Consider the following 25,480-nt stretch of genomic DNA (forward strand, 5'->3'; position numbering starts at 1 on the left):
TGGGATCTACGATATGCATAGTTTTAACTATGGTAGATAACGCCAAATGATTTCTAAGTGGTTGTTTCTATTTTGTTCTTCATTACATCCTTGCAATTATTAGCACATTCTAGGAAATCAATAATTCCTTTATGAAGGAGAAGATGGAGATAAATAAAGAAAATAGAGAAGAGAAAGGGAAGAAGCAAAAGGGGAAGAAATCCATTGTATGCCTCAATACTTTTGTTGGGGAAAATGAACCCAATTTCTCAGGAGTTCTACCTGCTAAAGTCAGTAGGGGACAGCTTTCTGCTGGCTGAGGGATAAGCCACCCACAGCAACTGGAACTGAGACTCATCATGGAGGCAATACCTGCATCTGAGTCGCATCTGTTGCTTTGTCCACACCGTGAACATAATTGAAGATAGAACGCAAAGAATCATGACAGAAAGCACAGCTCAACTCTCAGAACACCTTTGTGAATATGAACAGCAGTTGAAACCATCAGTCTCCTACTTCTGATCATTTAAAATGTTGTTTTAAATTTGGAAAAAATTAAAAATTTCAAGGGATATATGGATCAGAAATTAATCCCCAGAGCACACAGTCACCAGCTCTGAATCCTCAAAACAATAGTTTCAGGAAAGCAAAAGCTCTTAGTGAGATCCTGTCCCTGAATTATTCACTGGTTAGCTACAACAAAACTTGCTGGATTATTTTCATGATGCAAATTTAATTAAAGAGTCTTTTGAGGAACAAAAAGTTTTGTTGTGATGACATCTCAGTTCTGACTCCTTGTTTTCAGTAGTTTCCTGTAACCATGCACAAAGAGGGTACCCCAAAAGAGACACAGGGTCTTCAGATCAGACTGCCTACTCACACCCTGACTCACTAACCCGAGCATTGTTTGCAGAGATTGCTGGATCATATTTGTACTCCACCAGGCCAGACTACATAGTGTCTCCCATGCTGTCTGCCTAAACCCATTATCTGAAAGTGCTTCCTCAGAGAACTGATAGGATTTACAGATCTCGCTAAACACTATTTAGCTTTCAGCCTTAATGCATATATTTATATGTAAAGCACACACACTTTATACGTGAGGTCTTCAAAAAGTTCTTGAAAAATGCATATTATGAAAAAACATTGAATGAATTTCAAATTTTTGCACTAAAATAATCTCATACTTTAATTCCATTTTCCACAAACTTTTGAAAGTACAATCATGTGTGTGTGTGTGTGTGTGTGTGTGTGTGTGTGTATGTGTTTAGCTATAGGGCAGAGATTAAGGGTGTGTTTCCTATGAGACCACCAAAATTCACATCTTGTCTCAGTCTGTCTACCCACCCAGGTGGATAAGTACCTGCAGCTTTGTGAAGTTCAGTCTCCCTGTAAAATGGGGTTAATAATACCTATTTCATGAGCTCTCCCAAGGCTGACTAACATGATGTGTGTAAAGCACTCAAGGCAATAGATGTGAGCTCTCAAGGAATGTTAGGTAATAATGCGAACAACAGTGGGTCAGCCCCACAGCGCAGTGACTTAGCACTGTGCCTATGAAGTTGGAGTCCACATGGCTGATGGCTGTTCGAATCACGGCCCAGGTGGTTTAAAACACACGCCAGGTATGTGTGCATGACCAAAATCGTGACAGGATGGAGAAACAGAGGGAAAAGGATTGCAGTGTGACCACACCCTATTAGGAGATGCTTTCTCTCTCTAAGGAGCATACATGCCCTGAAGAAAAAAGAAAATAACTAACACAAGTAATAAGAAGGATGCTCGTTCTATCACTACAATCATTATTATTCCCAATACTTTCATTGGCATGTCACCTGCAGAGGGCTCAGCATTTACAAGGGCTACACACTTGGTTGGCTCAATCTGCTGTCACTGTTTTGAAATTCTTAATCATCTTGAACAAGTGGCTTTTCATTCTCATTCATAGTAAGAGAAGCATGATGTCTAAGAAGCTGCATGGTCACAGTGCAAATCTAACTCCAGGGATCTCCAAAGTCCTTGTACTTCACAACTCTCAGGTGGCCCTTAGTCACCACAAACCACTTGGCAAAGAAGGCAATGAGCTCCCCACTCCCAATCCTAGTGTCCAAACCCCTTGGAGCAGACCCCTCCCATCTTTCCATCCTCTCTCCCTCCCTGCTGCTGCACATCAGCACAAACACTGCACAGCAGCCCTGTGAAACCAAATACCCTGCCATCCCTCTCTAAGCTCTTTTCTCAGAGTCCCTACCCTCTGCACTGGTCTTTTAACCTATCCCAGGCACCAATGCACTGTTACCTAAATTATTAACAATGAGCATAGCAGGGAATGCTGTAACACCAAGACGCTAACGGATAAATCAAACGGTGGAATCGGTGGAATCGGAGAAGCCCAGCAGCTCAGTTACAGTATCCATTTTAAGGCAGTCTGTCCCTGTCTCCTAAAATACAGTGTTTAAGAACTGATAAAAATAGTTCACACTTTTAATAAACAAATGTGGTAAAGCATTGTATTAAGTTATTTATATACATGCATTTCAGTTAATGCTCACAACAATCTTACAAGGCAGGTAATATTATCTCCCTTTTCAAATGAAAAACCTGAGTTTCAAAGAGGCAGACTCGCTTACGGTCACACAAAAATAGGTGACCGGGCCACTGTTGGAAACCACACAGTTTACTTCTGACCCTACGTCCCTTCCCACAATCCTATTCTCTAGGAAAACATTTATTCAGTGAAAGTTTACTGGTATTCTGAGTTGGTGAGCAAGACCTCAAAACATATAATACAAAGCTTTGTGAATTGGCCCACCAGTGCCTGCATCCTACTCACAGCTGACTTCATGGGAGCACACTCTGACTGCATGGGGCTCAGCATCTGCATGGCCACATGCTTGTTCGAATGCTCTGTTATCACAAAAGCCTCTGAGTTTTCTTTTTTGCAGTCCCCACAAATTATCTGTTCATGATCCCATTTTGAGTACAAGTTTATACAACACTGGCACGTGCCATGCCTCTGAGACGTTTTCTGGGATGCTCCTTTAGGAATGCATGCTTCTGTTGAGCAACACCTAATAAAAGCCTCCAACGAACACTGTTACTTCTAGCAATGTGTCCTACGCAAATAATCTTAAATGAAGGTCACACTACCTTAAAGAGAGATTCATCACGTCATTATATGTAAGATCAATAAACCGGATGCAAATGCCCAATTTGGGACAATAAAATGAACTGGAATAATTGTATACAATGAATACATCTGAAAAGCTACAAAAAATAAAAAAATATACATTTAAGGGGCCAGATAGCATAGTGGCTATGTTGCTAGACTTCCACATGGCTGACTGCAATTTGAGTCCCTGACCTGGTGGCTTGAAATTCACACCAGGTGAGTGTGTGTGCATGCCCAAGATCTTAGGGGAAGAATGGAGAAGAAGGGATTACCGTGTGGCCATCCCTCCTGGGGGCGATTTTTTACTTTCCCTCTCACTGTCTCTGTGCCTCTTTTTCTCTCTGGCAAGTGCACATGCCCTAAGGCAAAAGCCTCTAAATATACATACACATACACACACACATTCAAACACACACACACACATACACACACAAGGGACCAGCAGGTGACATGATGGTTAAGGTGCTGGATTCTCACATGGTCAACTGTGCTTCGAATACTAAACCCAGCAGCTTGAAAATCACAATCAATAGATTTTAAAAATAAATAAATGTGCTTTTTTTTTTTAAAGAAAGAAAATGTGTACATTTAAAAGTAAGAAGCCATAGTCTCAAAGACAGTGATAAGTAAATGTAGAAGTCATTGGATTACAGTAGGATGCCTTGGTTGTTTGTATGATTTTTCTGCAGAATGAATACATAAATTGTGATAATTGCAGTATGCTTATAACAGAATACTACACAGCAATGAAAAAGAACAAGCTACTGATACACACAGTTACAACCTCAGGCAATAGGAAACTACAACAGAATCAACACTGTGTGATTCCATTCCATATAGAGATCAACTGACAAAACAAATCTGTAAGGATGGAAGTCACAATGCCGGTTTCCCCTGGGGTCCCTGACTAGGAAGGACACAAAACTGAAGAGGACATGAATATATCTGTTTTTTCTCACAAGTACTCTGTAAGTATTCCACAGTAGACATGTAATAATTGTGAAAGAAAAGAAGGAAAGTTATTGTTAAATATTTTTAGTAAAATCTCCTTAGAGTAACACTCTTCCTAAACTAGACCTATGTCAGGACCCAAGGTGTTCTTATCTGAGTCACCTAAGCAGAGAGGAGAATCAAACAGAACCAGGTGGAATTATTAGTTAAATTCCTCACAGTGATACAATACTTTTTTTTTTTTTATGGAGTACATATATAAGCTTGCTTCATTCTCTTTTTATATACATATTTTTTTTATTTCAATTTCCTTTTTTTTAGAGAGGTTTTTTTTGTTTGTTTTTTTGTTTTTTGCTACAGAGCGTGTGCACTCGCCAGAAAGACATAGAGAGACAGAGATAGAAAGCGAGAAATCACCCTCCCCAGGGGGGGATGGCCACGCCGCAATCCCTTCTCCTCCATTCTCCTCTTGGGATCTTGGGCACGCACGCACACGCGCCCGGCGTGCGTCCAAGTCACCAGGTCCAGGAATCGAACCGCGGTCGATTACATGTGAGTCCAGCGACATAGCCATTACGCTAACTGCTGGTCCCTTTCAATTTCTTTTATACATTCAATCACATGTCACTTAGCTTGCAAAGTCAATATCCCAACATTTATACATTTCTCACCAATCCAGCTGAGAATACTACACACATTATCTTCAACAGATTATAACCCACTTCTTTGTCCCATAAATGACTTGCCTCTCTATAATTTTGATGTCGCCCATATGAAATGGAGCAACCTCCACTTCCAACACAGTAAACATCCCAAAATGCAGCCATAAATGTAAACCTGGAGACTGAACTCAGCTTACCAATTTTATTTTCCATCTCTTCACTTAGTTGCCAATATTAGCCTTGATCACAATCAAGCTCCCAGGCATATTTTCAACCTCATGAAGTCTCAATCTAGTCATCAAGTTCCTCTCTATTGCCTCAAGATTTTTAACATGTTCTACATTATGTCAATGACTCCTTGATAAATAGTATAATTTAGTACCCCAGTTCTTTATTACTACAGATGCAAAAGCTAACAAAAAGGAAAGAAAATCTAGGGGACATCTCTGCTCCACAAGAGAAGAAAATGCACCACAATTTTAATACTGCTAAGATTCATTTAAGTCTGCCTTCCTCATCCCTTACCCCCCACTGTTCATTCCTCTAACCAAGAGGCCCTCATCTGAATTTTGCAAAACTTTTAAGTGAGGTGTTTCTGCTAGAAAGTGATTACAGTTTGCTGGAGAGCCAGATTATCAACTGGCCATGCTTTACAGAATTAACAAGAACTTTGCAAAACAATAGAGATCTGATAAGTGTGTCAGCTAGGTTTGCTTACCAGTGGGACTACAAGATCCTGACCAATTAAGGAGTTCTCAAATCTAACACTCTCCATTCACCTGGAGAATATTTTAAACACTGGCTCCTAGGAGCTAGCACAGTGAGAATCTACTAAACTAGTGCATCACTACAGTAAATGTATATTTTTAACCTTTTCCCTGAACCTTGAACTAACATACAACTCAGAACTAGGAAGATGAAAGAAAGGGGGAAAAATCAATAGGCATCCACTAAGATATTTCAAAAGCACTTACTTTTAAATAAAATGTTCTCTTGACTAAATGTTATTGTTTCCAGCTCAGTTATCACCTCTCTTTTCCATAAATCAGCTTACTCCACTTTCAAATTAAATATCTTTCAAGAGCCACCCATTCTGAAGACATTTATTCACCACTGGTTCCAACAACACCTACATTTATTTAGTGCTTCATATTCTCCAAGTGTAGAGCATACCTATTTATTAGCTTATTAAATCATCACATCACTCTGTGAGGAAGTCGAGACAGTTTTATCCCTTTTTCCAGAGTCCATGAGCACTTCTGTGACCAAGAAGAAACCATAATTGAAGTCCCTATATTCATGGCTTAACATTCCCTGTACACAGCATTTCCTGCCAAATCTTATAGGGCTTCCCTAATTCATACTTTGCAACTCTGCCAGTTTCAACCCTTTCTAATTATCCCACCCACTTCCATTTCAGCCCAGAAGGCATACTATCGGAATACCTTTGAGTAGATTTTCATTCATCATGGATTGGACAATCGGCCATGGAGCATTCTCTGTGAGCCAAGCACTGTGCTAGATGCTGGAGATCTGACAGACAGCTGTGACATTAAGGCACAGCCATAGATGAGACAATTGTACAGGATGGGAAACCAGAGAAGATCCTGATTCTGGGACCAGCAGTTAGCGTAATGGCTATGCCACTGGACTCCCACGTAGTTGACCGCGGTTCAAGTCCCAGACCCGGTGGCTTAAACTCACGCCGGGCACGTGTGTGTGCGTGCCCAAGATCCCAAGAGGAGAATAGAGGAGAAGGGACTGCGGCGTGGCCATCCCCCCAGGGAGGTGATTTCTCGCTTTCTGTCTCTCTGTCTCTGTCTGTCTGGCGAACGCACACGCCCTGTAGCAAAAACCTCTCCAAAAAAAGAAAAAAAAAAGATCCTGATTTTATGAACACGAACATCAAAAGGCAAGTAAGCATCTTTGGGAGGGCAGTCTTATTGAAGCAGAAATAAGGCTCCAGCCCAGATGTCATGCTTGTCAGAAGTGCCTCATTGCTTGGTTTTTCATAATTGGTGGTGCATTCTGCTAATTGTTTGATCGCCCACTGGTGCACTGGAAATCAAGGTCAATATGAGCTCCGGGAGTCATGTTTTGGGACGAATGCAACAGTATTTATTCAGGCTATTAGATAACTACACCCTCAAGCCCTTTAGCACCAGGACTGGGCTTAGAAATAATGCCTAAGTAAAGTTAGCAGAGCCAAAGTATTTTAATACTTCAGTTAAAGCAAGTTTGAAGGTCAACCAAAAAGGCCAGTGCCACTCTAAAAAACACACAGGTGTCACCAAACTGTCAAATTTGCTCCTGGAAAAGAAAAATACTTCAGAGCAGGGGAAAAAAATGGATACACAAAAATGCCCCCAAATTAGCACTTGAAACATGAAAATTATACTTTTTGTGATTTGCCAGATGGATATTCAAGACACAGGGTTTTAATTCACGATGTGCTACGGTGGTTGAGTGCTGCGCACTGGAAGGCAATCCCACACAGCTGACCACTAATCAAATCCCGGCCTCGGTGGCTTGAAAAGTACACCAGGTACAAAAATAGCATACATTGTACCCAAAATTTCAACAGGATAGAGAAAATGTGGAAAAGAGACTGCAGCGTTACTGTGTCCTATTGGGGGTGCTTTCTCTGTCTCTCTCTCTTCCTCTCCCTCTCTGTCTCTGGAGAGTACGCATGCCCTCTGGCAACATCTAAAAAAAAGTTTGAATCCTGAAATTTAAACAATTCTGAGTTATATACCTTTTTATTAAAACTTAAGTTGTTAGTAAGAATGAAAATTTATTGAACTGGGGCTGGCAGGTGTTAGGGTAGATAAGGGTGCTGAACTCCCTTATGGCCAAATGCAGTTTGAGTCCCAGACCTGGTGACTTGCTTTTCTCACTTTCCCTCTCTCTCTCTCATTATATTAAAAAATAATAAAATTGAATTTAAAATTCTCTCCCTCTCTTACTCTGTCCCTCTCTATCAAATTTAAAATAAATAAATAGATAAATAAAATAAATTTAAATAAAATAATTCTTCTAAAAGAAGTTATTGAACTAAGAACAGGTGCTCATTCCATTCATTTAATCTATGCGTAGTTTAATTTTGGAATTTTTGTTTTCTACAGGAAGTACTTCTTTGATATTTTATAAATGTTGAATCAACATATTCGAGAGATATATTCAACATTATTAACACACATCTGCTAGGCTGAGCATGTTTTTATCTCAGAAAATAAGGAGTGTAAGCATCAGAGGCTATACAGAAACTCTTAGACATGGAAAGGTGAAGACATGGGCCATACTATGCTATACTGAGCACAGAAGAATAATCTGGTTACTCAGAAGAAAATAAATAAAGAAATAAATAAACAGCTCTGCAACATCACTGACAGAGGTCAGTCTCCAGTGAAGTTTTTACTTACCACAAACATATACCATTACGCTGAAAAAGCAAAGTCTATGAAAATAATTTTAAAAATGACTGTCTTTTATAAGCAGATTATAAAGTATCAATTATTAAAATCAAATCATGGCCCAGCCTTTGGGGTATAGGCACTGGGTCCCTGCTGTGTAATTCTGGAGTTTTATCGAAGGCCCAGGAGTCAGATTCCAGGTCAACCTGAACACAGTGGGGCTGCATAAAGGCACACCCATGATCCCGGCTGACTGGGAGGCTGGCAGGAGGGTAAGAGCACAGCAAGATTCTTTTGGAGGGTTGTATGCATATCTCTCTTTAAATATATATATATCAAATGGTATCAATTACAGTTCCATTTGGAGTAATAAAAATCCATTACAGGGAAAAGGAAAATGAGAAAAGAACCAGGAACTAGCAAATACACACACACACACACACACACACACACACACACATATACATATATATTTGAGAGAGATTTTTACTACAGGGCTCGTGCGCTCACTGGAGAGACAGAGACAGAAAGTGAGAAATCACCCCCCCCCCGCCCCCAGGGGAAGGCCATGCCACAAACCCTTCTCCTCCATTCTCCTCTCAGGACTTTGGGCACACACACACACAGACGCCCAGCCTGAATTTTAAGCCACCAGATCTGGGACTCCAACCATGGTTGACTATGTGGAAGTCCAGCAACATAACCATTGCTCCATCTGCTGGTCCCAATACATATATTTTAAAGAACGAATACAAAATAGTAAGAAATTAATAAGCCTATCTCAGAATGTAAGGTTTCAGAAGGCAAAAACCACTTTTTTCTCCTCTCTGAAACACCTAAAACAATGTATTCCATCCTCCATTTTCAAAGTGACTGTCTATGAGCTGCTTTAAATAAAAAATATAGCACATTCCCACAAAAGCTGGCTTTAATTGTTTTTCCAATTTCAGATTAGGATTCACTCTTTCATTTTCTGACTTGGACCAAGTGTCCTAAAACAAAGCAGAGCATCTTTAAATCTCTTGCTCTAGACACTCAGATGATTTACATGAGCTGGATCTGTAACTGTTGTGGTCACTGCTTGAACTAAAAAGAGAACAGAATTATGAGGGAATTCAGACCATTCGGACACAAATGCTTGTGTTGACTCAGGCTATGCTCTCCAGTGCTTAAATATCCCCTAGAAATAAAAATAGAAGGTTCCTAGTCCCATGACTCGTGAATTCAGGAGCTCCTACCCCTGGACATAGTAACAGAATGCATGGGTAACCATACTAAGCACTAACGCTTACTGAGTTCCATGGCACTAGTCTAAGCCCTATGTACTATGTTGGTGAGTCCTCACCACCCTCTGAGGTGAAGATAGCATCCCCATCATACAGATGAGGAAACTGAGACTTAAGGAAGTGAAGTCATTGCACAAGGACACATCATTAGTTTCAGAAGTGGAAGTCTAACCCAAAAGTCTAGTCAGTAACTGTGACCACGTGGTCCTGGGGGAACCAGTTGGCTGTGTGAATACAGCACAGCTGTAAATTAGTGGACAAATGAGCCAGCCTTGGAAAACTACGAGGCTGCCTCAGCCCGGCTTTCCAGTTCCTTGTTCCCACCCCATGGAGAAGCTCATCACTAGGACAGGGAAGGTCCTATAATCACCTGCTGCAGTGAGTTTCTGATACTTTCAAAATGGAACCAAGACAGTGAGAAACATGATGAAACAAAACAAGAGGTAAAAGCTGTGCAGCTCCCTTCTGCACTACTCCAGTTCTTCACATTCAGGTGCCAACCCTCCCCATGAAGCCCATGATTCAGAGGGGGCTGACCTCCCCATGCCCCAGCCCTCACGGAAGATCCTGGTCAAGGCCAATCAGCACAATCATTCCTCTGGTCACTATTCTTTGGCCCAGTGGGGAGCAAATCATCTACACAGACTCTATCAGTCTTTTCTCCCTGCGGGTGGGGACACAGGCTCTCTCCCTCTCACAGCTCTTCCCTTGCCAAATGTGGACCAAGAAGTATGCTGACCCTAGTTACTAACGGCAACCAGAAGGAATCCAAACTTAAAAAAAAAAAAAAATCAATACTCTGAGAAATGTAGAACCAAGAGTACCAATTACAGAAACATGGCCTACTTAGTTATGAGGTCATTTCATTCCTTACTAAGAGGAAAGACAGTATTTTGACCAATAGCACAAATTCTGAAGCCGAACTGCCCAGGCTTGAACCTGGCACTGCCACTTACTGGCCATTACACCTTGTACAAGTTACTTAGCTTCTTTAAGCCTCAGTTTATAAAATAGAAATAGTAATGGTTCCAACCTCATAGGGTTATTATGATGATTAAATGAACTGATATGCACAGACACCTACACATACAAGGGAACTTCAAAACATTTGTGGAGAAAAAGTGAAATTAAAGTACAAGCTTATTTGGATGCAAAAATTTTGAAATCCATGCCCAGTTTTTTTCATAATACACATTTTCCATGAACTTTTAGAATATCCCTGGTATGTTCACATATCAAGCACTTCCTGGAACACAGGAAGCATACACAAGCGATGGCTGGTCTTGTCTGAGGCAGGGCTTCTGTGATTTACAGCAAAAAGCAGCCTACTTGATACAGGAGGAGGGACAGGGTAAGTATTAGAAGACTTCTCCAAGGAATGGAGAGGCAACCTGGGAAGAGGTAAATGAATTAGAAACAACCTACCACTCTGAATCAGTCTCAAAATAATTAATCATCTCTTACCCATTATATATGCAAAATGTAAAACATGTGTTGGAGCTAGCAGGTGGTATAGGGGTTAAGGCACTGGACTGCCACATGGCCAACTGCAGTTCCAGTCCCAGACCTGGCAGTTTCCTTTCTCACATTCTCTCCCTCTCTCATATCTCTCTCTCTCTCTCTCTAGTAAGTGCATATACCCTATAGCAAATTTAAAAAAAAAAAAAAAAAGCAAGAATGATAAATAAAATTAAATAAATTATTATTTTTTTAAAATACATGTTGAGACCAGCAGTTGGCATAATGGCTATGTCACTGGACTCCCACGTAGTTGACGGCAGTTTGAGTCCTGGACCCAATGGCTTAAACTCACACCGGGCGTATGTGCAAGATCCCAGGAGGAGAATGGAGGAGAAGGCATTGCAGCATGGCCATCCCCCCTGGGAGATGATTTCTCACTTTCTGTCTCTCTGTCTTTCTGTCTTTCTGGTAAGCACACGCACCCTATAGCAAAAACCTCTCAAAAAAAAAAAAAAATACATGTTAATATTAAGTGCTGGTGATATTGTAGGAAAATGAGCATTGTCATGTGGTGTTGATTGGTATGTAAATTATTGTAATAACATATTGGAAGGCAAAGTGACAGAATCTATGTTATGGACTACATGTCTATGTTCTCCTAGAATTCATATGTTAAGGGATCAGCGGATGGCATAATGGTTACATTGTTAGACTCCCACACAGTCATGGTTCAGATCCTAGACCTGGAGGCTGAAAAAGCTCATGCCAGGGTGGGTGTGCATGCATACCCCAAATCTCAAGAGAATGGAGGAGAAGGGATTGCAACACAGCCATCCTACCTGGGGGGTGGTTTTTTGCTTTCTGTCTCTCCAGTGAGTGCATGCACCCTGTAACAAAAATCTCTCTAAAAACAAAAGAATTCATCTGTTGAAACCTTAACCCATACCGGGAGAGTATAAAGAGATAGGCCTTTGGGAGGTAACTAGGTTTACCTGAGGTCACAAGGTGGAACCCTCACTACGGGAATAGTGTTCTAATAAGAAAAGAGACTACAGCTCACCCTCTCAAGTGAAGACACAAGATGACAGACATCGGCAAACCAGGAAGAGCACCCTCACCAGACACTGGATCTACCAGTGCCACATCTGGATTTCCCAGCCTTCAGACTATGAGAAATTAATGTTTGTTGTTTAAGCCACCCAGTCTATGATATTTTTGCTATAGCATCCCAAACTAAGATGCTATGTAAACTAAACATACACATGTCCTGAGAACCAGCCACATTAACATTTTTTTAATTGAGATGTTTTTCACATACCACAAAATCTGCCCTTTGAGGAGTACAAATTAGTGAGGTTTAGTACAGTCACAGAATTGTGCAACACCAATTCCAGAACATTTGCATTGCCTTGAAATTAAAAAATAAATAAATAATAATAATAAAAAAATTTTGTACCTATTAGCAGTCACAGTCTTCTCCCACTCTAACCCATGGCAACCCTAATCTACTTCTGTCTGTATGAATTCTCCCTTTCTGGATAGTTCAAATAAATGGACCTATACAATATATGGCCTTTTGTAACTGGATTCTTGCATTTGGCATAGTATTTTCTTTTATTATTATTTTTTTAATCTTGTCAGAAGGCACGTATGCTTGCTGGAGAGAGATGGGATGGGAGGAGAAAGCACACTCCTGGGGCATGGCCACACCACAATCCTTTCTCCTCCATCTCTCTCCTTTCGGTATTTTGGGAATGCACACAAACACATGGAATTTTTCTCAAGCCACTGGGTCTGGGACTCAAACCACACTGCCAGTCATGTGGAATCCAGCTGCCTTAACCACCACACCCTGAACTAGTCCAAGCATAATATTTTCAAGGTCTGTTCATATTGTACCACAAATCAGCACTCCACTCCTTTTTATGGCTGAACAGTATTCCATTTTACGGATATACTACATCTGTTTATGTATTCATCAGTGGGTGAACACTAGCCTGTTTCCACATTCTGCCTATTGTGAATAATACTGCTATGAACAATTCTGTACAAGTTTTTATGTGAACATATGTTTCCATTTCTCTTGCATATAAACTTAGGAATAAAATTACTGAGTCAAATGGTAACTCCATTTAATTTTTTGAGGTGCCGACAAACTGTTTTCCACAGCGGCTGCCCCATATTACATTCACATCAATGTTGTTAAAAAGCATCAATTACAGGGCTGGCAGATGGCATGTTGGTTAAAAGCAATGGACTCCCACATAACTAACCACGGTTTGGGTCCCAGCTTACTTTCTCACTTTCCCTCTATCTCTCTCTCTCACACTCTGTCCTTCTCTGGTCAAATTAAAAATAAGAACATTAATAAATAAAGTTAAATTAAAAAAAATCTTAAAAAAAAAACACCAATTTCTCCACACCTGCACCAACACTTGTTATTATATGTGTTTTTTATTACTGTCATCCTAGTAGGTGCGAGGTGATATCTTATTGTGGTTTTGATTTGCATTTCCCTAATGACTAATGGTGCTGAACAGCTTTGTGTGTGTGTGCTTTTTGACCATTTGTATATCCTCTTTGGATTTTTTAATCAAGTTGTCTTTTAATTACTGAGTAGTAGTAGTCCTCTACATATTCTATACACTATACCTTATCAAATATATACTTCGCAAATATTTTCTCCCATTCTCTAGGTTGTCTTTTCACCTTTTTAACTGTCCATTGGTTCTCCTTTGAAGCACAAAAAGTTTTTAAGTTTGATGAGGTTAATTTTATCTAATTCTTCCTTTGTTGCTTGGGCTTTTGGTGTCATATCAAAGAAATCATTGCCTAATCCAAGATTATAATGATTTACATATTTTTTCCCCTAAGTATTCCATAGTTTCAACTCTTTCATTCAGATCTTTGAGTTCATTTTGAGTTCATTTTTCTCACTGATATGAGATAGGAAGCCAATTTCATTTTTTTGTATGTTAATATCCAGTTGTCCCAGCGCCATTGGTTGAAAAGAATGTTCTTTTCTCATTATATTGTTTCTAAAATAACTTTTTAAATCATATCTTAAATATTTCATGACTTAACTGTGGTGACCTAACTGTACATGTTTTTCAAAATTCATAGCACAGTACACTAAGAAAACTACATTTTATCATATGTAAATAATATGTCAATAAACCTACCATTTAAAAATTCAACTTAGAGAAACACTCACATAGAGTCATATTCAAAGAACATATGCTTTGTGAACATTGTACTCTTGTTCATAATAAAAAGAAAAGGATACCATCTGAATGTCTATTAAAAAAGTAGTTAAATAAAATACAACACAATCACAGAACTGAATTCTATGCAACAGTTCAAAGGAAAAAGCTAGATTTATATATATATATGTATATATAATGGATAAAGCCCAGAAACATTCTGTCAAATGAAAAAGAGACACACAATAATTAACACAGTATGAAGTCATCTATATAAAAAAGATATACAAAACCATGCTGTACAAGCTCTATGAGTACTTATTAAGTATCTAAAGGTATCTATTAATAGTCTGGAATAATATTCAGCAAACTGATAACATTCATAACACTCATTACCTCCGAAGGGGGAGAAAAGACACCAGGATTGGGAGGAGTGGTCAGAGAAGCGATGAACTCTGCCATTTTCTCCCAAAGACAAATATATTAATTAATTACTTGTGTGATTAAAAACTGAATAATGTGACATTTGTGTGAGTTGTAAACAGAGGTTATGAGATTTTTAATATATGTGCTCATATGTGCATCGCTGAACCCAGCACACACACACACACACACACACACATACACACACACACAGGCGATCTTACCAGTTTGGATTTTCCACACTTTCCCGGAAGACAGACTCTTCCTTCATGGATGCATACTGTGTCCATGTAAGGCAGTGACTGCGGATGGCCATGTTTCTTTCCTGAGGATTGAGCCATGATTCCTCTTCTAACTGGATATTAGGTACCTTTAAAATGCTCACCTGTCCAACAGAGGGAGAAAGACTTTCTCAATTTAGAAAGAGCAGGTTACACATAGACTGTACCCGGAGTTACTTTCGGTCTTGGATAATTAAGAGGACAAGTAGTCCTGATATATGGATGACAGCCCACCAATGGCTGTAAGTCTTTGATAATAACCACACCGTGACCTTACCAAGTGCTAGTGAGGACATGCAAATGGCCCAGGATTTATGTAGGTTGTACAGTCCCTGTCCTGATTTCCCTAACTGCTAAACACTGGGAAAATTACCAGCCTCCTTCGTGTCTCCTCTAAGGCTGGTTATAGCCTCCTTAAATTGATGGATTCTAATCGGGCCCACTTACAGGCTCATGGTAACAGGTAAAATATTTTCTTCATTTTAAACTCTGCCCAATACCTAGAAATGTACGCTTTTCTAGGAGGAGAAGACATGGAAAACTACAAAGGCAGAACTGAACTAGTCAGAAGTATTCTTAAATTATTTAAGAATTGAGATACAAGACAAAGTTGAATGCCTTTTTAAATAATAGATTCAAAGTGCGTATACAGGGCAAAGGCAGGGTGCAGACTGTGGAAAAAGCCAGTAATAATTTGCTGCTACAGTAAAACACGTTTTACCATCTGGAAAATAAAAAAGAAGTTCATTTTCATCATCATTTCAGCTTTCTTTCACTAAAAAGTGTGGCAGTCCTTTAATCTACAATAAGGAGGTGACGGACGGTGCCATCATTCTACATACAGCCCAGCAACGTCACTCGAAAGCTGATGGGGAGGAGTCAAATCAAGTTCTACGTCACACACAGAATCTCTTCTGGGTGAAAACAACCATCTGAGACATTTTTTTAAAGCATGTATCAAGGTGCTCTCCTCTTACTTCCTAATAATTACAAAAAAGACTCCTGGAGGAGCCAGTAGGTGGCATAGTGGTTGAGACATTAGATTCCCACATGGCTGACCATGGTTCAAGTCCCAACCTGGCAGCTTGCTTTCTCACTCTCCATCTCTCTCTTTCTCTCTGTTACCCTTTGATCAAAATTGAAGACTAGCAATAATAAATAAAATTAAAAATAAATAATTCTTCAAAAAAAAAAAAAAAAAAGACTTGTCAAAAATCTCTCCAAGATTCAAGCAATGGGATTAAAAACTTCCACTCACCTTTTTCCCAGAATCACCAGAGTGCTTAGGGTTTCAAAGAGAGAAAACAATGTGCTATCATAACAATTTCATCATCGGCAATATGACTTTACAGAAACACACACAAAAGACCGAGAGCACTAAGAACACTATACATTCAGAGTAACTGTTATCTTTGACACTGAGAATTAGACCATTCTAATTTGTCTTCTTTACTAAAGATCAGACTAAATATTTACACTAAGTCTACTCCTGATCATTCTTAACTAAGAGTCCTTTTTAACCATGAACAGACTGAAAAACAGTTATGTCACACAAAATGCTGAAAGTATCTTTAAAATAGCTGTAGAACATCGCTGTGTACATTAAGAGTGCTTCACAAAACAGAAGAACAGGGACAAATCGTCTTCTGAGGCAGCTGCCAGAACTAAGGTTAGATATGAACACACTTTGTTCCTCTCAAGGGTTATGAGGTAGAAGTAGGAAAGTTCTAACGTTCTTTTATATCAGAAAATATGGTCTCCATGACATAAAAAATTACTCAGTGCGGGGGCTAGCAGGTGGTATGGTGGTTAGGGCACTGGACTACCACAGGGCCAACCAAAGATTGAGTACCGAGAGAAGAATGGAGGACAAGGGATTGCAATACAGCCATCCCTTCTGTGGGGTGATGTCGCATTTCCCTCTCTGTCTTGGTCTGTCTCTCTTCAGCGAGCACACGTGCCCTACAGCAAAAAACTAACAACAACAACAACAAAAATCACTCAATGCCACCCAAATTCATTTACCTTCCTTAAAATTTCTGGAACCACATTCTGACAGATTGCAATCCTCTTTCTATAGATGACCCCTGTTGATTCATCTAGGAAAAGAACAATTTTACACTCAAAAAATATTTTAAAAAATCTTCTCCTCTTAATGTCAATAAAGCTTTTCATCAATCTCAATTTTCCACATCTAGAATTCCTAGAAAAGAATGTTTAACTCTAAACTCAGTTTCCCTGGCCACTATTCTAAGCCAAATCACAGATGTTCCTTATCTATGATCAAGGAATAAAACAGCAAGTCACAATATACATTTGAAAATCAAGCATGAAAGAATCACAAATTATTCACTGTTCAAGAATATCAATGCTAAAGAAAAAAAAAAAAAGAAGAAGAAAGAAAGAAAAGAATATCAATGTTAGTATCCCAAAGCAATAGCCAGTGAGCCTTCTGCTCAACTCTAAAGAGACTGTTTCAACAAAGATGGAGAATCTGATTCTGCCACCTTCTGTACCAAACATTCAAGAACAGATTTCTAGCTATAAAATTTAAACCCATAATTAATTAGTTATTTAATAACATTTTTCTCTCATAAGGGAGTAGGACCCCTGTCAGTGGGGTACTTTTGATTTAAGGCAAGTTTCTGGAATAGAACCAGGGGATGTAAAAAACACAATAAATGTGATTTTAAAATAAGAGCTATGGGCCAACAGGTGGTGTGATGGTAAAGGTGCTGGACTCCCCCATAGCTGACCAAGGTTTGGGTCTCAGACCGGGTTGCTTGAAAATTACACCAGGCACATATGCATGCATGCCCAAAATTCCAGGAGAAGAATGGAGAAGGGATTGTGACCACACCCCTGGCGGTTGATTGTTCACTTTCCTTCTCACTGTCTTTGTCTGTCTCTCTCCAGCAAGTGTATGCACTCGATGGCAAAAGTAAAATAAAATAAAATAAATAAAATAAAATAAAATAAAATAAAATAAAAGTTTTACGTTTCCAAGCACAGACAGGGTCTCAGAGTCTTGTAAGGAAACAATAGAACCTCATGATTTCTAGGAGAGCTGAAGAGCACGTTAGACCTGGGCCTCAGTATCTTTCAAGGTTTGACCATCAACTATGGGCATTGTCATATGTTTCTGCATCACCCACTTCTAAAGTTCAAACAGTGGAAGTGCTTTCTCTGGGGAGAGGGATGACAAAGAACATTTAGAAACTCCTATGCTCTAGCCCCAAGGTAGTTAAACCTTCTGTAAAGGACTAGATGGTAAATAATTTACGTTTATGTGGGCCATAAAGTCTGTCACAACTACTCAACTCTGCTATTGTAGTACTGAACCCATAGATAACACGCAAACAAATGGGAGACAATGTTCCAATAAAACTTTATTTATTAAAACAGGAAACATGAGCCAAAGCTTGCCAACACCTGTTCTAGTCAACTGAAACGCATTGTCAAGTACAGTTATGACTCTATAATCTAATCACTTTATGGTCACAACTCATACACATGCTATTAACCACATCTATTTTACCATCTACAAAATGATACATGAGCATATTATAGGGATACAGCCATGTGACCTTGGGCAAGTTATTTAACCCCTCTGTATTTCAGCCTCTTCATTCATTAAATAGGAGTAATCTAATGCTTAGCCCTTACATTGTCCTGAAGATTAAATGAGTTAATAAAAGCAAGAGTGTCCGGCACATATTAAGTGCCCCAAAATGTTAGCTGTGATAATTATATGTAGTTGAGGATTGTTGTCAACTATTAATTTAGAAAGTAACAAGCACATATTAGGCAGACCTTCTATTGCTGCACATGCTGGTGTTCTAAGTGCCTTTTTATCAGTCACCTCAGTATAAAAATCACCAGCTTCAAACTGAACAGGCCACATATATGCACACATGTGCACACAGACATTTACAAAAATCAGTATCGCTTAATGGTCATTGATAAAGTGTGGGGAGAGTCAGAACTTACCTCTTTTTTCCTCCACGATTTTTACAGAGATGACATTTTTATCCATGGGGTTGGGGTACTAAATGAAAACATACAAAGAAAAATTACCATGTATCTGCTACCAAAGTAAATTATTTCCTAGTAACCATGGCTATTTGCAGGATCAGTAAATATTTTCCAAGCAACCTTTAAGTAAATACCAGTTTTCAATCAAGGATCTTAATTTTACCATTTGGGCATAGATAGTCCAAATAAGTGAGATGCCATCATTATCTAAACTTATATGAATCTAAGAAAAACCTTCTTTAGATTCAACCTAACCCTGGCTGAAAAGGGAGGATGGGGTTAGGCTAATTAATAGATAATACTATTAACATTATTAACATAAATCAAGAGTATTATTTGGGCCGTCACCATGCTAAATTCTATACCTGCATGATCTCATCTAAATCCAACAGCCTTTCTGTTGTGACTGGGTTATGCGATAACAGTATCCTTATTTTTCAGAAGTGGATCAGAAATGGAAATGTAATAAAGACTAGGCTGTTAGGGTCGCCCTGCTGGCTTCTGGGAGCAGGGAGAGGGCAGGACATTAAATCAGGCTTGTTTACTACAGGGTGAATTCCTTCACTACCTTATGATATTGTCTGATAGCTGGGTTAGCATTCAGAAGGATAATCATACAAGTACCCTACCAATGCCAGCATATAGCAGGTGCTCAATAAATAATTTGTTGATTAAATTCTCTTGAAAGGCAATTTTAATGTGACGAGATTGATAACAGCTGCCATTTTTTTCCTAGGCAATTTTATACATTATCTCAGTCAATTCACAAACATATTTCATAAGCTATGTGTTATTTTTTTCTAACTTATATATGAGAAATAAGATAAATTAAGTAATTTGCTCAAAATTACCTAGCCAAAAAGTCATGTCTGGGATAATGTATTTACCCCCAGATACTTTCTATCTCCCTGAAAGCATACGCACCTACCAACCTACCATCAAATCCCTTAGAGTTCATTTAGCCCGACCCTTTCCATGATTCAAATGTGAGAAGAAGAAGTTGAGAGCAGTGAGTTCCTAAGGCTCCAGGACAAGGTGGCTGCTGACCTGAGCCTACTGAATTCCCTTGGGCTCTTTCCCCAAGGTTTAGTATTGCTTTATCACAAGATCAACTCTGAAAAGAAATTTAGAGAGAAGCCTTGTCTGGGAGAGCGTAAAGAGCTAAGCAGGAGGTGAGAGCAGTGACAGGCGAGGGGTGGGAGAAGAGGGCCCTTCACTGAGGAACCTGAGCTTTCAGAGTTGTGAACCCTGGGAAGTAGAACACAAAACTCCATACACATGGGTCTTCTCCACCCCACAGCAGTTGCAAGCTTATGTGTATGTGTGTGTGTGTGTGTGTGTGTGTGTGTGTGTGTGTGTGTAAGAAACTGGCCGATGCACTGATTTTCAAGGAAAAGGGTCCACACTTTTAAAGATTCTCTGTGGCCCCCAAAGACTCTAGATTACAATGGAGGCCCTGTGAGGCCAGGGATGCTGCCTATTTCAGATACTCCTGTATCTGCACCAACTAGCATGGTGCCTGACACACAGTAGACACCCAGTAAATATTTGCTGAGTGAATAAATGATTTAGAATATAAACCTGGTTGGCCTCAGCCATCAATTTAGAAGGCGAGGCTCCCTTCGTCCAAGAAACCATCAGTGAAGAACACAGCGGGCTCAGTGGTCAGTCTTGTTCCATGTTGGTGAAGTCCGTCATTCACAATCCCTGTCTGGCAACTTCAAGTTTGATAACCAGTGAAAATGGACATTTTAAAAATACATGCCTGTATGCATTCATTTGACCCCTAGAAAGAAATGCTCAAAATTACAATGACTGCTTCCTTGATGTCTGTCCCTTCAAAAACGTGTGTCCGTTGCAGAGGGTCAGGGTGGGATCATCTGTTCCTCCACAAGGAGACTTCCACTCTCATGGGATCTCGACACAAGGAGAACCTCAGGACTCAAACGCAGGTCCTCTGTGTACGTATAAATCATAACTACTACAGGAAAGTAAAATGAGAGTACTTCCTTTACTGCAGTTCTGGTCCATTCATTGTATCCATAAACCATCCTGGCTGAATATTGTAACTATATGGTGAATCGTAGGACAACCACTACACTAAATTATGAAAGAGCTTGGAGGGAACCAGCAGTTAGTGTAATGGCTATGTCGCTGGACTCCCACATAGTCAACCGCAGTTCGCGTCCCGGACCCGGTGGCTTAAAACTCACGCTGGGCGCGTGTGCGTGCGTGCCCAAGATCCCAGGAGGAGAATGGAGGAGAAGGGACTGCGGCGTGACCATCCCCCCTGGGGGGTTGATTTCTCGCTTTCTGTCTCTATGTCTCTCTGTCTGTCTAGCAAGTGCACGTGCCCTATAGCGAAAACCTCTCCAAAAAAAAAAAAAAAAAAAGAAAGAAAGAAAAAAAAGAGCTTGGAAATGTAACCAGCAGAGAAGCACAGTGATAGAATTTTCAAGTTCTGATTACTTCTCTAAATTACTGATAAAATTCCCAAAGATGATCAACTTCAAAACTTCAAACTCTAACATAATTTTGATTTTTTCTTATTAAGACAAAAAGCACTGAGTTAAATAATAGTGAAGGTTCTCTAGTTATTCTTCATTTATGGTTTTTGAGTACCCACCATGCCAGGCACTCTTTCAGGCACTGAAGATATACCAAATAAACAAACAAAATTATAGCCTCTGGTGGAGTTGACAAATTAGTTGGAGAAACAAGCAAATAAATAAGTAAACACATTATGTGTGCTCAAGAGAAAATAAATTCAACTGAAGGATAAAAGGTGGATGGGAAGGTTGTAAAGGGAAGCATTTTGAAAACTTAAGAGTCACCCGTTAGACAATGCTTGCAGACGTGAAAAGGTAAAATGGAAATGTTCCTAGCCAAATACGATTTACGCTAATAAACCATTGGCAGATTCAAGGTATTCTCCTTTACCACTGTTTTTAGAGTTGAATACACATGAACCTCAAGTTTCCATACAAGAATGGTGAAGGTAAATAGATGTTTATTTGCAATAGCTTAATACCATGGCGAGAAAGGCACGTATTTTAACATTTTTTAAATTAAAGATAAATTGAACTGAAACTCCCCCTACCTGGCATTACTTGAAATGATCGGATGCCATCTTGTGGTGAGTTGAATATTCATGTTTTAATCCATAAACACTCAAAAGTACAATAATAAGGGGCTGGGAAAGAGAAGGCAGTTCAGAAAACATAAAAAAAAAATCCTGGAGAGACAGGACACAGGGGGCCAGGTTTTTCTGGACACTTTTTCAAATACAGTATAACTGTGAAATTGAGCAAGCTAGACCAAAATCATACCTATCAAATATGTACTGGGCACCCACTGTGTCTGTGCAGGGTGCTATATTAGAGGCTGCCACACTCGCCATCTCATTTAGTCCTGCCCAAAACAAGAAAATCTATTAACAAGTATTAAGGTACAGAGTCTTTCTGATAAAAACATAATAGCGTTTAGCCTGCAGACAAGTAGGGTCGATTTCTCCAGTCTCCGTTCCACACTAGAGAGTCTTGTGCAAGCAAAGTGTTCTGAAGGCCCAGGTATCGCTAAACAAAAGCCCTCGCTTTCCTTGAATCCAGCTCAGTGTATCACAGCGTGCATAAGAATTATCCCACAGGGCTACACACATGTGCCATGTATGTGCACTTTATGAGTGATCTAAGAGATTTTTTTCAAGGTACGCTTATTTCGAACTTAATTTTTTTCACAGAATGTGTAAATTAACTTCTTTCCCTTTCCCCAAGATGTAAATCTACCGCAGATAACACTGTATATACGTTATGTACATAACTGTCTAACAAGAGCAAAATGTGTTCTTCTAAGGTTGTCATGTACCCTTGCTTTTATATATTTTTTACATATTAAAAGGTGAGGGGCCAGCAGGTGGTGTGGTAGTTAAGGCAATGGACTTCCACACAGCCAACTGCAGTTTGAGTCCCAGACCTGGTGGCTTGGAAATCATGCCAGGCAAGTGTGTAGGCATGCCCAAAATCCCAGGAGAAGGGATTGTGGCATGGCCATTCTCCCTGGGTGTGATTTCTCACTTTCATCTCACTGTCTCTCTCCAGTGAGCACATGGGCCTATGGCAAAAAAAAAAAACTTAACAAAAACAAAACAAACAAAAAAATAAAAAGTAAAAATAAGAGGCCCCAGTGTATGATGCTGAGGGGAAAAACAAAAGATACATGAAAACAAATGCATAACTATAAAAAGTGAGAGGCTGAGAAACTGTGTCCCTCAAATTACAGGAGTAGTATTCAATGTACTTGTGGGAGGAGCATCAGAGAGAAATGGCATTTACCTTTCTCATCTGCTGAGGGGAAATAAACAAAAAAACAAAAAACATGTTTTCAGAAAATTGACTCTTAAGAGTAAAGAGTTATTAAAATATCACTTTCCCACTTCCAGTTTTCAGAAGTCAATGCCTACTCTGCATGCTATCTTCTCCCTCTCAAAAGGGCCAATGACCTCACAGGAGTCACCATCTACCATCTTTCAAATGGGGTTATCCGAGAGGGCACGAGGAAGCAGGTGAGCTGACAGACCTGTTTGATTAGTCCTACAAGAAGGTCATGCGGCCCTAAAATAAGTCTGGTATATTAACGTATCTGTTTTGCAAGTATGAAGGGAATCTGCTACCCGACTGCTTCCAAACACTTCCATGCAAAGAAATGGGGCTGCTGGAAAGAAATGTGGTGTTGAGCTGCCCAAAGGAAGTACCACGGGCTGTGCCAGATTCCTTTCATGAGTGCCACACGGTAGTCTAGCTCAGAAAACGCAAAGCTGACTTTATAGCAAGATCAAACGAGTCATTGAGTAGTCAAACTTTTTTTTTTTGGAGAGGTTTTTTTGCTATAGGGTGCGTGCGCTCGCCAGACAGAGAGAGACACAGAGACGGAAAGCGAGAAATCAGCCCCCCAGGGGGGATGGTCACGCCGCAATCCCTTCTCCATTCTCCTCTCGGGATCTTGGGCACGCACACACATGCGCCCAGCGTGAGTTTTAAGCCACCGGGTCCGGGACGCGAACCGTGGTCAACTACGTGCGAGTCCAGCGACATAGCCATTACGCTAACTGCTGGTCCCGAGTAGTCAAACTTTTAATGATCAAGTACTGAACGTTTAAGTCAACAGATAGTTTGAATGGCAGTTCGTAAGTCTTTCAGGCCAACAGGATGATAAAGTAGAAAGAACAAAAAGACAAGGAGCCCAGACATCCAGACTACGATGATGCCATCTGTGAAACCAGGCCAATGAACCCCCACATGATCCTCAAAAGTCCTCCTGGCCAGAACAAGCTATGATTCTAACCAGGGAACAACCAACATCACACCAGCCTGCCTTTCAAAAAATATCCCAAGAATCAGCAATGGCAGAGGGAAGTTTTTGAAAAGAAATGTATCATTGTAACACAAGAAAATCTTATCTTAATATTAAATACATACATATACCCGATGCATTTAGAGACACAATTGAAATCTACAAAATAACTGACCAGCGCTCTTCATAAACACCATGGCCCAGAAAGACAAAGACTCAGAAACTAGCCCACCCTGGAGGAGACTGACGACACTAAATGCAATATGGGATCCTGGATTGGATCATAGGCTGGAGAAAGGATATTAATGAATAATTACAAATCCTTAGTAAGATCTGTAGGTTTGTACTGTATCAATGTTAACTTGCTGGTTGTAAAAATTATTCTGTAGTTTGAACTACTAGGAAAAAGGTAAAGGTAAATTATTTCTTTTGCAATATTTTCTAAGTCCAATTACTTCTAAATGAAATGTTAAAAAATAAAAAACAAAATTAAAATAGAGAAACAAAATATCAAAAAACAGAATTTTAGAGTTCAAGAAGTCTGAATTTGAAGGCCATCTGTGAGAGCCCTGAGCAAGTGACTTTCATCAGCTCAATTTCTTCATCTGTAAAATGAGAATAAATACTCCCTTCAAAGTTGTTACAGGCATTAAAAGAAGCAATTTTATATAAAGTATAATGCCTGGCACTGTGGGGGTAGCCAATACATGATGGCTGATTTTGCTAGTAAAGAATGAATCACAGGGCAGCCAGTGGTGTAGTGGTTGAGGCAGCTGGATGCCACATGGCCAATGGTACAGTTTTAGTCTCAGACCTGGCAGCTTAAAAAACACACTGGGTACATGTGCATATGTGCCCGAATTCCTCAGAGGAGAATGGAGGAGAAGGGACTGCAGTGAGGCCTAACCCCTGGAGGTGCTTTCTCACTTTCTCTCTCTCTTTTCTACGGTGAGTGCACGCACCCTACAGCAAACAATCCACACTTCTGATAAATTAAGTTTCAAGACTCTGGTTTTTCACCTTGCAGTTTACATAATATAGCACTAAGGATACCATAAGAATCGATTTGCAATCCAAAAATATTTAAATGATGATTAAAAATTACTAGACTATTTCTAGTAATTTAGTGATTTTTCTAGATGACTAAAACTAATTAAAATAGAGACACAGAATTTTAGGATTCAAGAGATTTTACTGATATTACTAGTCTACGAAAATCAGAAACATTGTCTCATAAGCTCATGCTTTACCAATTCAGAATTTGT

The 25,480-nt window shown here is 39.7% G+C and overlaps 1 protein-coding gene across 2 annotated transcripts in view; it reads right to left on the reverse strand.

The window, feature by feature from the left end:
- Positions 1-25,480, reverse strand: part of PRELID2 (PRELI domain containing 2) — a 70,194-nt gene that overhangs the window by 38,720 nt on the left and 5,994 nt on the right. For both annotated transcript variants that reach the window (XM_006148033.2, XM_027771663.1), the window contains exons 2-4: positions 18,822-18,879; positions 16,857-16,930; positions 14,775-14,935 (exon numbers count right to left, since the gene is read on the reverse strand). In XM_006148033.2, the coding sequence (XP_006148095.1) occupies positions 14,775-14,935; positions 16,857-16,930; positions 18,822-18,879 (293 nt within the window). The remainder of the gene's footprint in view (positions 1-14,774; positions 14,936-16,856; positions 16,931-18,821; positions 18,880-25,480) is intronic.

Source organism: Tupaia chinensis, unplaced genomic scaffold (genome assembly GCF_000334495.1).
Source record: "Tupaia chinensis unplaced genomic scaffold, TupChi_1.0 Scaffold000228_1, whole genome shotgun sequence".
NCBI lineage: Eukaryota > Metazoa > Chordata > Mammalia > Scandentia > Tupaiidae > Tupaia > Tupaia belangeri.